This window comes from Carassius gibelio, chromosome A9 (assembly GCF_023724105.1).
Source record: "Carassius gibelio isolate Cgi1373 ecotype wild population from Czech Republic chromosome A9, carGib1.2-hapl.c, whole genome shotgun sequence".
NCBI classification, from domain to species: Eukaryota; Metazoa; Chordata; class Actinopteri; order Cypriniformes; family Cyprinidae; genus Carassius; species Carassius gibelio.
The window spans coordinates 3,957,967-3,971,084 of record NC_068379.1 but is presented as its reverse complement, the minus strand read 5'-3'; the positions used below and the strand labels follow the sequence as shown (position 1 = coordinate 3,971,084).

Here is a 13,118-nt window from a genome sequence, read left to right as displayed (position 1 = left end):
AAGAAATACTGAGTCCAAACTTTAGAACAGTAATGTGTGAGTAAGAGTTAATACGTTACTTTCTATGATTGTTCAGATGAGAGAAACACGAATATAACAAACAAAAAGCATTTATTGTTCTTTTATTCCATAACACTGCAATTCAAAATCAAGGACTTCAAACATTCTACATAATTACAATTAAAGTACATTTGTTAAAAAAGCAGTGGCATGCTTTCAATGCAGAAAGTGTTTTAAATAATAACCTTTTTTTGGTTCTCTTTACTGATGTCAAATACACGTGAGTGGTTTATAATGATTGAGCAGTGTGCACTGAAAATGGGCAAATCTGCTCAGAGTCCAACAGAGCTGGAAGACGATTAGGACACCCACATTTGTTTAATCATTAGATATAGACTCTGTTTACCAAAAATATAGTCTGGCTGTGCATGTAAAAGCGGGACAAAGACTGAACTTGAGTTTTCTCAAGACCTGAACGTGTCCTGTAAACCTCCGAGAAAATTAGTGCAATTGGTGAAACCAAGAAAGGTTTATCTCAAACGAACTAGAATCCAAAGCCTCGTGACTGGATAAAACTCTACTAGAAATCTTCAAGTCTCAGAGTTTAAGACCTTTAGGAAATAAAAACACTCAATGAACACACTACTCTTGTGTTTCCATGAGATAAATACTGTCGTTCCATTGTATGAGTTTGCCAACATTATGGGAATGTTACTTTTGAATTCTGAAACTAGTAATATTACTAGAATAATGGTTTTCATGACTTTGAGAGAACCGTGCAAGAACATTCCCTGTTTTCTGGGTAGAAGTGATGTGCTACTCTGCACTATGGGGAAATACAAAGTTTGCTATTTGCATTTAGCGTAAAAAGATACTGCCATTAAAAATAATGGAGCTTGATTTGAATAAGAACCGTTTCTTGATTTCCAGCCCTCCATTCACATAGCGACGCTACAAAGCACACAAGGGCAAAGAAGCATGGGATTCTTTGGTTCAGCTGTATGATTTTGATAATATTATTTCAGGTCTAATAATGCTGAGGTAATAAGTTAGAAATGAAACACCATTTCATATATATATATATGAAAGTAAATAATGCAGAGAAATCTCATAGCTATATGCTTTCATGCATCTCTGGCTTCGCTTCTCATTACGCACATGTACATATTTTCAGTCATTAGGCACACAGTAGCGCTGAAGAGGGAATCTGAGGCCGTCATATGTGTTATATTAAATCCATTAAGTCATTTCAAAAGCCTAACTCGCGACGCTTGACATCCGATGGACATTTGGAACGAAGTATCTGCGTGGGTCGCTCTGCTGGTGTTAACTGTAATGCTGCTGCAATAGTCTGAAAGGTCATAGGTCACAGCTCACAGGTTCTTCATACACACTTGGCAGCGGCTGATGCGTGACCGGAGCTGACCGGCTTTCAGTGTCTCAGAGGAAGGGGAACTCTGGAAGGTCTGATCGATAGACGTCAACCAGAAGCTTTGCTTGTTGGCGAAGTAGTGGCACGTCCCCTTGGCCCCGTTACACTCGATGAAGGGAGTGGTGCGGAAATCTTCTAGACAGGAGCCCGGAGACACCAGAGACTGACCGCCACCTTCATCTCCAGCTGCTGTGTGCTGCGAGGGAGGGACAGGATCAGTTACAGCACTATTGAAAGAAGGGGAAGGGGAACATTTTAGAAACTAAGTCTCACCATAAGGAAGGAGTAGCCAATCCAGAGACTTCTCCAGCCTGCTGGGCAATGTGGGATTTCCATATCTTGACTGTGTATGGCGATGGCCACTGATGGAGCTTCACACACCGAGCAGCGGCTGATGTATGGTTTTATTTCGGCCTCCTCCACGGGCATCATGGGAATTGGTGCGGTGGTGGACAGCCAGTAGGATTTGTCATTGCGGCTGGCATAGTAGCATACGTCTCCAGGATTGCAGTACAGGAAGGGCATGGTGTTAAAACGGGGGAGACAGGAGCCGGCTAGACCTGGACGACAAAACAGACACCGTGAGGCCTTTTCAGAGAATCACAAAGTACAGTTAAATTAAAATTAAATATATGCATTTAGCAGACGCTTTTATCCAAAGCGACTTACAGTGCATTCAGGCTATTAATTTTGACCTATCATGTGTTTTCCGGGAATCGAACCCCAACCGCTTGATAACGCAATGCTCTACCACTTGAGCTACAGGAACACTTATATAACAGTTTAACAGTTATTGATGTAAATATAATTACTGAACATAAGTCAGTAAGTAATACTTTTATTCAGCAAGAAAGCATAAAACGGATCAAAAGTGATGGTAAAAGTATACAGTACAATTGATAAAAACGTATAATGTTACAAAAACGGTTTTCACCATTGATAATAATAATAAATGTTTCTTGAGCATCATATCTACATATCAGAATGATTTGTAATGCTGCTGAAAATTCTGCTTTAGAATCACAGGAATAAATTACATTTTAAAATATATTACAAAAGAAAACTGTTATTCTAAATTGTAATAATAATTTGCAATGTTTTCACTTTATTTTGATAAAATAAATGCAGCGTTGGTGGACATTAGAGACGTCATTCAAAAACATTTTAAAAAATACATAAACATTTTAATGGGTAGTATAAATTAGATGGTACAGTATAATAAGAAAATGAATTACTTGGAAAGCATTGTAAAACATGATTTACATTCATAAACAAGTTTGCAGTTGACCAGAGATGGGAGAAACAAATCTTCTTGAATCTTAAATCAGCTGTGCTTGAACCATCTGCTAGTTAAACTGAGGTTACTTATGATTATATATTAGTTTTTGTGTTCATACTAAAAGAGTATTTTTTTATTTTTTATATGTTGTTTGATCTAAAGTTGTACAAATAATGGTGGTGTCAGACAGACAATGACTGCACTTCTTGTGACTGATTTCATTATTTTTCATTATTTTGTCAGTGGCACTCACCCAGGTCTTGGTTGTGGGCCTTCTCCTGTCCCTCAAAGTACAGAAGACTGTAACCATCCCATAATTTGGACATACCCACAGGGCACATGGGGATGTGCTCAGACTGACTGTGCTTCACCAGCAGGTAGCCAACATTAACACTGCGGCCGGGCGTTCCAATAGGACCGGCTAAACCAGGGCTCCCTCGGGTCCCTACCAATTGAGATGCATTATCAACATGTCATTCATTTTACAGAATCCTCATTCATTTTTACACAAACACACCATTTACCTTCTTCGCCTTGTAGACCATAGTGGCCCGTTTGTCCAGGTTCTCCACGGAAGCCTGGATTTCCTGGTATTCCAGGGAGACCTGGCATGCCTTTTTCTCCATTTGGACCCAAAACACCTGTAAACAGATAATAGCCACTTACACAATGATACTGGATCACAGATACAGCAGAGAAGAAGAAGCTTACACAACATATTCATGGCTTTAAATGATCCCACCTGGATCACCAGGAAGCCCAGCTAGGCCTGGGTTTCCACGCCGTCCCTGTGGTCCTTGAATACCCATTGGGCCAGGTGGTCCTCTCTCCCCTTGTAGTTTCTGTGGAACTGGTGGAAGTCCTTTAGCACCAGGAACGCCAGGAAAACCTTAAGAAACAAGGAAGAGAGAAAGGTTAAGATGCGGTCAAACTTAATGCAAAATTATTTTAGACACTGCAACAAATGGTTCTGGCACCAATTCTGATCTGAAGAAATAAGAAATGCGTAATGTTCAATACAGTCTAGATCGAGATTGCAGCCAACACATTTAGATCTGCTGGTCAAGCATAACCACAAAACCAAAAAAACAAATACAGGTCAGGAAAAGTATTTTTAATAAACAAAATTTATAATCACAATTTGAGATATATTAAAGAAAACCATGCAGTAGAGCTATTCGTGCTTATTAAGCTGAGATAGGAAATTGACATTATTTTATTATAAAAACAATTACACATATTTAAGATTGAAAATATGTTGTATTTAGGATTAAAAGGGTCATGCTGACAAATCATTCCACCTCACCTGGGGGTCCAGTGTCTCCTTTGGGTCCCACAGGGCCCCTGTCACCTGTAAAACCATGCCTTCCTGGATATCCCATCATTCCTGTTTCTCCTTTTTCACCTTGAAATAAAAGAAAGCATCCCTGCATGATTAAAGGTCTTTTTCAGTTAAGGCTCATGCTGGAACAAAGTGAGCAATCCAAACACTGTTCATCTAATATCATTTTCACGGGAGGAGGATCCCACCTTCTGTCACATTTAACACATTCTGCTTTAGTTTCTCATTTCATTTGAGAAGGTGCATGATTTGAATTGTCTTGACATGATGACAACTGGTCTTCCGTTTTGATTTTGCCAATGCAATGAGATTTGCCAATATCATATTTCACCATCTACCTTTTCTTCCCGACACTCCTGGTTCCCCTGACGGTCCTTTTTCTCCCCAGTCCCCCTGGACTCCTTTTTCTCCAGTCAATCCGACATTACCTGGATTTCCATTCTCTCCTTTTGCTCCGAATGGAGATGGGTCACCTGGGATCCCTCTGGGACCAGGAGAACCTAAATTATGACAGCAATGGGTTTCGGACAAGATGGCATGTTCTCAAAATGAATTTTCAAGAAAGATTAAGAAATAAGAGGCACTATATATTTACTTTGCTAAATAATATTTCAAATATTTGGTAATAAACAGGACAAATGAGAGCCAAAGTCCATCTATGTAGTCCATTTCCTCATACTGTCTCTAGTACTCATTTATAGTGTTTATTATAAATATATAGTAATGAACCCTTCACCTGGATGTCCTTTTGGGCCTGGAAAGCCATAGTCACCTCGCACTCCTTTTATATCAGAGAATCCTTGAGGACCCTGAGGACCCGGTACACCTGGATGCCCAGATTCACCCTTATTACCTGTAAACACAGCAGTTTCAGTGTAGAATAATGCATAGCTGCATCAGATGCACAGTGCACAAATCTCCAGTTTTAGATTATGTGGTTTGCTATTTTGAGTTACCTGGCTCTCCAGTCAAACCCTTGAATCCCACCCCTCCGGGGACACCAGCTTCTGTGCTGGGGATGCCAGTCTCTCCTCTCTCTCCTTTTGCTCCGGGCTCACCAGAAGGACCCCAGTTGTCAGAACCTTGCAGGAGGCGAAACATACCAAAGATGACATTTCTGCTTATACACAATATTTGCTTTACACAAGGAACTAAGAAATTCTAAATAATAATAGTAATACGTACAAAAAGTTTTCTAAACTGACAAGCATGCCATGTTTTATTCATAAGAGAAGACAACAACGTGTATAATGTGATGATTCCTACGCTCTAGAGATACCTGGAGCACCCTTGAACCCCTTTTGACCTTTCAGGCCATTCAATCCAAAAATGCCTTTAAGACCAGGAAATCCTAGAGGAAATATGAGCCAGCCAACATTATAAATATATATCGATCTAACAGAATGTTTTGCATATCAAGTGACTAGACAATAAAAATACATTAAAATAAATTTTTGCTTTTTAAAATGCATAGTTATGTTGCTGTTTCATTAAATATGATGATTAGAACTACAGACCTTTTTGTCCTGGTTGGCCTTGGGTCCCAGGGGTTCCTGCTTGTCCAGGCACACCAGACCAGCCCTTCTGACCCTGGGTTCCTGGGAAACCTTGTAGGCCATCAGAACCTGATGAAAAATTTGATACAGTCAAAAACTTTTTTTTTTATTTCTTTATTTTGCACAAACAATGAAATCAAAGGATAATGATCAAGACTCTTTAACCTGGCGGTCCAACTTTTCCAGGTTCTCCTGGATAGCCTTTCATCCCTTCAATGCCATCGAAACCAGGACTTCCTCTGTCTCCAGACTGACCTGTGAGTCCCTTTTCACCTAACCAATGTGCATTAAATCCTCATTCAAGAAGCGGTTCAATAATTGCAACAGTTTTGTATTTGATGCACTATATGATGTAGAAATTCCTTACCTAAAGGTCCAGGAAACCCAGTTTCTCCTCTCAGTCCAGTTGATCCTGGAAGACTGATGGTAGGACCCAAGTCACCTTAAATAAAAGATCCTTACATAAACCTTTTTGGCAGTTTATTTAAAGAGTATAAGAACGTCACACATTAAGTATGGCATGGCCATTTCCGAGGTTTATTTATGAGCACCTTTTATTCCCTTGATTCCAGATTCTCCAATCCGTCCGTAAGCTCCAGACGTGCCCTTGTCACCCTGCGATGACAAAAAAGGCACAACATTCGAAACATTTGAACAGGACACCATATACAAGGAGATTCTGTGCATTGTTTCTATAAATGGTTTTCAGAGAGAGATGGAGCTCATTTTCATACCGGGCGTCCAGGCAATCCAGGAAAACCCTCGATTCCACGAATTCCTGAAAGCCCTGGCATTCCCTTAGGCCCTGGAAGTCCTTTTACTCCGGGAAGACCTCGAGTACCTTTTGTTTCACTGGGCTCACCTGGATGTCCATCTTTACCCTCCTCTCCTGGAACACCTGGTAGACCTTTTGTACCTGGCCAAAGGCAAGTTGACAGAAAAGATATAGGTGTCTATCTGAAAGGAATTGCTTTGTTCTATTCACATTAGCAAAGTTTTTGTGATTCCACACTGACCAAATGCAGAAATATAAATAATTGGCATATGAACAAATTGTGATTAACATGGCAATTGCACTGTACGCACAAAAAATATAAGGCATCCACTACAGTCTCTCATAGCTTCTGTAGTTCATATGAAGTATGTTACTCTTTGTGCTCTTGAGTAGTAAATGAATATGAATGGACTCACCTCTGGGACCAGTGAAGCCAGGATCTCCCATTTTTCCGTGGTCACCTTTAGCTCCCTTCATGACCTCTCTCATATGTGGTGGTATAATTATGATTGGCTTTTCACCTGGAGGTCCCATCAACCCTCTCTCACCTTCAGAGCAAGCATTGACAAGACATTCAAAACCCACCAAGAATACAGTATGTAGAAGACTACAATGATGACAATTACTATATTAAAGATGTCATATCACCAGAAACAATTTCCTCCATAGTACAAGCTCCTAAATACAAGTTGCAAGTAATGTCAGCACATTTCAACACACATTGTTTTACAAAATTTGTTACAAAAGAAAGGAATATTACATGAATTATTATTATTATTTTTTTTTACAGAACAGAACATGGTAATGGTATACTAAATTATGGCATTATTAACTGTATATGTAGACCATGTAAGCAGGGAAAACCGTATGATATGACCATGATACCATTAGATTACATATTGTGTACATACACACATAGAGAATCATGCTCTTTATTTACCTTTTTCACCTGGAAGGCCAGGAGGTCCTTTTGCACCTTGTCTTCCTGGATCACCTTTTGCTCCTTTCTGTCCCGAAAAGCCCTTCAGACCTGTCTCACCAGGCCTTCCAGGGAAACCCGTCATGCCCTGACCACCTTTGGAACCTTTATTGTTAGGAAACATTGCAGCACTCAATTAATTCAATTTATCATTTTTAGTTTAAGCACCATCAATTATCAAGATATTTCTCAATCAATATTTCAATGATCAATATTTCAAAATATATGCTAATTGCAAACATTTTGTTATGCATAATAAAGACTGCCAATTATCAACTGAATATAACATATCAACATAACATATCAAATGAAGAAGAAAAGGCAACTTACCTTTTAACCCTGGAAAACCACCTAAACCAAATGCCCCCTGTTGTCCTGGATCTCCTGGGGGCCCGACATTTCCTGTAAGACCCGCATTTCCTGGTTCTCCAGTGACACCCTTTACTCCTCTGGGCCCAGGAAGGCCTGGGTCTCCCTGAACTCCCCTTTCTCCACTTGGACCTACAGAGACCCAGTGTATTTGAGCATTGGTCAGAAGTAAAAGGTTTCGCTTCATTCTGCTGAAATCAAATATAATGTATAATATGCACTAAAAAGCTTGGACACACTTGACTGAAGTTATGTTTCTGAACCTAAAGACCATAGGATCCGTGAAATTCCTTACAAATCAAAATAATGTAATCATTTATATGGTAGAGTTGGACCAGAGAGTGAAGGGAAATCAATCAATAGGGGCCTACTAACTACTGGAGAAGTACCTGTTTTTTGACGTGTTCACACTGCAGGAACTGAGAGTGAGTTCAGCTATAGGAACACCCTTTTGAGGGACTAAATAAGCTCCTGTTTCTGAGTTGGGTCTAACCCAGCACAATAGGAACTACCAGTGATGAAAAGCTATGTGAGCACAGTCTACACATACTTACTCCCAAAAAAAAATAAAATAAATAAATAAATAAATAAATAAATCTATGAACATGGAAAACAGTGACAGATGGACCCAAATATGGGACCACTATGATGCCAACTTCCTATAACTGAGCTCCTATAACCACCCAGTAAAAAAGACCCTAATATGAGTTTAATACACTGGGTCATTTTCCGTTTTCTTTTTTTCTTCTTTTTTTAATTAAGCTAGGTTTTAAGCATCAGTACCTGGTTCTCCAGTTTTTCCAGCTGGTCCGGGTGGTCCTACTTGACCAGGCTGCCCAGGAAAGCCAAATGTTCCTGGCGGTCCAGGTCTTCCTGTCTCTCCTAGAAAACCTTGAGGGCCACTTTCACCCTTAAGGCCAATCATTCCCGGCATTCCCTCCATACCTGTGTGACATTGCATCCTTCAGTGACTATAAAGAACAACCGGTTGATCTTAATCAAAAGCACGGGTCAGACTTCTGGGATGGAGATACAAAAGTTTCATATAACCAGCATACAAAGATGCATGTGGCAGAGATGCTCACAAGTCTCTGAGCTAGAGTCCAAGTCAAGTCTCAAGTCTCTGAGCTAGAGTCCAAGTCAAGTCTCAAGTCTCTTTATTATATTAAGTCTCTGGTTATAATAAATGTTGCATCATGTACAGCGACCCATCCAAGCTGCTTAGAACACTGCATAGCTATATATAAGGAATTCAAAGCATGTAATATGTTATTATGACAACTCCATTTATTAGCATACAATATCAACTTTGATTTTGGTATATAATCAGTGTAAACAGGCTATTGCAACATGACAAAAACACCAAGAATGCTTTACTTTTAAGTTAATATCTTTTAATAGTTAATATTTTGCATTTATGGATTCAGTAATGGCCTTCTGTCTGTCCTGGCTGTATAGCTGCACACCTCTTGTCTGGCTTAAGAATGAACAAAGCTACGCTGACTTATGTTATTCATACAATACCTACTCACAAATAAACATCAAAAACAAAGCTGGCTGCAATGAATTTCTGTGCAAAACAGCTTTTACTACAAACACTTCCACACAAGAACATTGTTATCACACAAGAACATTTTGATAGAGAACCAAAAATATTTAAAGTAGATAAAATTAGAATAAATAAAATGGAAATGTCTACATACTATTACTACTGTAAACTTTGCAAATAGGACATCAGCCCCTTCAAGTCAATGAACAATAAAAAAGTGGGCTGCAATGAATATCTGTGCAAAACGTCATGGCTCCGCTCCTACCCAATGACAGAGGCACGCAGGTTTTTTTCCACTGGAGTACTCACGTGAAGGATGCGTGCACAACTAATAACTAATATCATCACGCTATAAAGGGTTGGCCTGCGCTGGGTGCGCCCCTCCCCCTATAACTGTTCTGTCTCGCGGAGGAGCTCATTTGTGTGCATCTGTGTGAAACACGCGCTCTGAAACACGCATAGGAAAAAAGAGCGACAGAAAGAAGGGCTCCCCTCCAGCCGTGACTCGGCTCCCATCGTTCATGTTTATGAGCCGTTCAAAAGAATCGGTTCGTTCGCGAACGTCACAACTCTAACAGCGAGCTCATCTGACGTTTACTAAAAATGAACATTGTTCACGAGTCCCGGAGCTCGAGTCCGAGTCGAGTCTGAAGTCTTTCGAGGACGAGTCTCAAGTCGAGTCTGAAGTCACTGTTTGTGCGACTTAAGTCGCACTCGAGTCCGAGTCTCAAACTCGAGTCCCCATCTCTGGCATGTGGTGGCATAAATGTGTTTATGTAGGATTCACAGTCACAGGAAAAACAAACAAACTTTTTTTTTATCATGACTACAATATTTAAAATGTAAGACTAAAATTAAACATGGAACATTACTCTATCCACAAAAAATACATGCAAATCATCTACTATTACTACTTCTACTACTACTTATAATAAATCATACTTTTTATTTGTTTTACTGACATTCTCAAAATATAAAAAAACCGATGTCCTTAATATGCAATAGGAAGAAACAGAAGAACAAATGTTTGCCAAGACAAACTTTAAAAGTTAGCTTGGCAAAGCCTTGACTGAAAGTTTGAAATAGTCTTACTTAGTTTGATCGCTATACAGCTTCAGCATATGTCCATCATTACGGGTTTGACAGGTGGGTTTCTCACCCGGGTGTCCTTGAGGTCCTGGGTCTCCTGGGGGACCAATGACACCCCTCTGTCCTGGTAGTCCTGGGTCTCCAGGGGCTCCAGAAGATGCTCCTAAAACTTCACCATGCTCACCCTTGTGCCCTGGAGCACCGTCCAAACCTAGTTTACCAGACAGGCCTGGAGTTCCTTCCACACCTTTGGAGCCAGGATTTCCCATGTCACCCCGAGGTCCAGCAAAACCTATGTGGTTAAAAACAAAAGATCAGAGCTGAGAAAAGGAGACAGACAAAGGTAAACATGAGAATGATTCAATAAAAACACACAGGGCTCCTAATGCTTACCTCCTGGCCCAGGCGGGCCTCCTCTTCCTAGTTCACCTTTCTCTCCTTTGGCCCCAGGTTCTCCAGAAAGACCTTGTATGCCTTTAGAACCTTGCAGTCCTAGAACATAATGGAAATTAATTAATTATTAGAATTATTATTTTAGAAATTATTATTATTATTTTTTTTTAGTTGTGAAAACGTACAATAACACATCCATTACCAGGAAATCCAGTGAATCCTGGAAGTCCAGGCTTCCCTATCTCTCCAGGTGGCCCGGGATCTCCAATACATTCCACTATAATAAAGATTAATATGATGGACAGCACAAAAACACAAGTTTTAAATATTGCATTAAAAAAATCACTCTTGATCTTAAATTTTGTTGGGTATGGAGCAAAATTAATTTACACAGACTAGAACCAGAAATCTGAAAGTATAGAGCTCACAAATAATAATAATATTAATAGACAGGATACCTAATGCTGAAGTTTGTGCATTAAGCAGAGTTATTGCAATGATAATCTAAATCTGATGACTTGATTAATAATGCTAAAGTGTGTTAATTGGTGAGCATACATGGTGGAATGAATGCTATGTGGTGAAGCACTGAGACAGAAGAGAAATTTCTACCTGGAATATGCCACTGATTTCCTCCTTGTGGGCTGCATTCTCCTGTAAGATAAAACATAGGATAGATATGCATAGAATGGATAGAAGAAAGGTATAAGATTAAGAATTCAGTATATTTAAACAGCAGGGTTATCATTGTTAACTAAAGTTAAAACCATTAAAAACTGTTAGTTGAAATAAAATAAATAATAACTAGTCACCTAGTTGCAAGTTCTCAACTAAAACTAATTAAATTAATAAAAATCGAATTCTTTAAACTGTGCTAAAAGTGACAAAACACTACAAAAATAAAATCAGTGTGAAAACAGAACATATTAACATACAATCATATTGAAAAAAGTAACAAAAACTATGCTAGTATATAAATGAGACTAAAATAACACTGCTACACACCTGGAGCACCAGGTGACCCTCGTTTTCCATCGATACCAGCTTGTCCATCATCTCCAGGAAGGCCCCTTGCACCTTTAGTTGCTCCATGAACTTGACCCGGTTGTCCTATCGGACCTATTAGACCTGGAGGACCTGGCCAACCTGGGTATCCCTTCTCTCCAGGTTCACCTACAGGACCTTCTCCCTGAAGGAAGGTAAGCATGCCAAGACTTGCGAATTACAATGCATACTGTTGTTAAAATGCTGATCTCCTAATTAGTGCTGTTTTTTGAGTGATCAGATATGCTAGACTCACAGGAGATCCTTGAAGACCTGGTTCACCATCTTTGCCATTAAATCCAGGCCTTCCTTCCTCTCCTGGGAACCCATTAGCACCTGGATCCCCGGGGTCACCAGGCAGTCCTGTATTTCACAAGTGCAGACAAAATATTGAAGTGTATGTCTATTCTCATGTGTATCTAAACATGTAACGGAAGATTATTACACCTTTCTGTGTAGCGGATCTCAGCTCTCCTTTTCTGCCTTTGGGTCCAGGTATTCCTCTTGCACCAGGGAAACCCTATAAAATGTAAAAATGTAAAAAATTGACAATGCATTTTGCATCGGTGCATACAAAGATGTTCGTATCTCATGTGATCTTAAAGGGAGAGTTTCCCACAAAAAATTTAACTGTCATTATTTACTCACTCTTAAGTCATTTCCTTTTTTTTTTTTTAAACAAAGTAAGATATTTTGAAATGTGTTGGTACCCAAACAGCTGACTGACTTCCATAGTCTTTTTTTTCTATACTATTGAAGTCATCTGTTTGGTTACCAACATACAGGTTACCACCACAAATCATAGAGGTTTGGAACAACTTGAGGGGGAGATGACAGTGTTTTAATTTTTGGGGGAACTATGCTTTAACATGGCATAATATAAAGAGATGTGGTGTACAGATCCTTCTAAAAAAATTAGCATATTGTGTTAAAAGTTCATTTTTTTCCATAATGTAATGATAAAAATGTAACTTTCATATATTTTAGATTCATTGCAGACCAACTGAAATATTTCAGGTCTTTTATTGTTTTAATACTGATTATTTTGGCATACAGCTCATGAAAACCCCAAATTCCTATCTCAAAAAATTAGCATATCATGAAAAGGTTCTCTAAACGAGCTATTAACCTAATCATCTGAATCAACTAATTAACTCTAAACACCTGCAAAAGATTCCTGAGGCAATATGTTTATTTCAGTTGGTGTGCAATGAATCTAAAATATATGAAAGTTTAATTTTTATCATTACATTATGGAAAATAATGAACTTTTATCACAATATGCTAATTATTTGAGAAGGACCTGTATGT

The 13,118-nt window shown here is 39.1% G+C and overlaps 1 protein-coding gene across 1 annotated transcript in view; it reads right to left on the bottom strand.

Moving 5' to 3' along the window:
* Positions 1–94: 94 nt before the first annotated feature.
* LOC128019449 (collagen alpha-2(IV) chain) overlaps positions 95–13,118 on the bottom strand; it is a 104,682-nt gene continuing 91,658 nt past the window's right edge. The window contains exons 23-48 of the mRNA XM_052605436.1: positions 12,255–12,327; positions 12,064–12,170; positions 11,769–11,952; positions 11,376–11,417; positions 10,966–11,040; positions 10,764–10,862; positions 10,441–10,662; positions 8,516–8,677; positions 7,694–7,864; positions 7,325–7,468; positions 6,801–6,932; positions 6,344–6,525; positions 6,161–6,224; positions 5,977–6,051; positions 5,775–5,882; positions 5,571–5,678; positions 5,333–5,404; positions 5,010–5,135; positions 4,790–4,906; positions 4,392–4,553; positions 4,018–4,116; positions 3,454–3,600; positions 3,236–3,352; positions 2,965–3,156; positions 1,706–1,992; positions 95–1,628 (exon numbers count right to left, since the gene is read on the bottom strand). Coding sequence (XP_052461396.1) covers positions 1,374–1,628; positions 1,706–1,992; positions 2,965–3,156; positions 3,236–3,352; positions 3,454–3,600; positions 4,018–4,116; positions 4,392–4,553; positions 4,790–4,906; positions 5,010–5,135; positions 5,333–5,404; positions 5,571–5,678; positions 5,775–5,882; positions 5,977–6,051; positions 6,161–6,224; positions 6,344–6,525; positions 6,801–6,932; positions 7,325–7,468; positions 7,694–7,864; positions 8,516–8,677; positions 10,441–10,662; positions 10,764–10,862; positions 10,966–11,040; positions 11,376–11,417; positions 11,769–11,952; positions 12,064–12,170; positions 12,255–12,327 — 3,522 coding nt within the window. The 3' untranslated portion in view covers positions 95–1,373. The remainder of the gene's footprint in view (positions 1,629–1,705; positions 1,993–2,964; positions 3,157–3,235; positions 3,353–3,453; positions 3,601–4,017; positions 4,117–4,391; positions 4,554–4,789; positions 4,907–5,009; positions 5,136–5,332; positions 5,405–5,570; positions 5,679–5,774; positions 5,883–5,976; positions 6,052–6,160; positions 6,225–6,343; positions 6,526–6,800; positions 6,933–7,324; positions 7,469–7,693; positions 7,865–8,515; positions 8,678–10,440; positions 10,663–10,763; positions 10,863–10,965; positions 11,041–11,375; positions 11,418–11,768; positions 11,953–12,063; positions 12,171–12,254; positions 12,328–13,118) is intronic.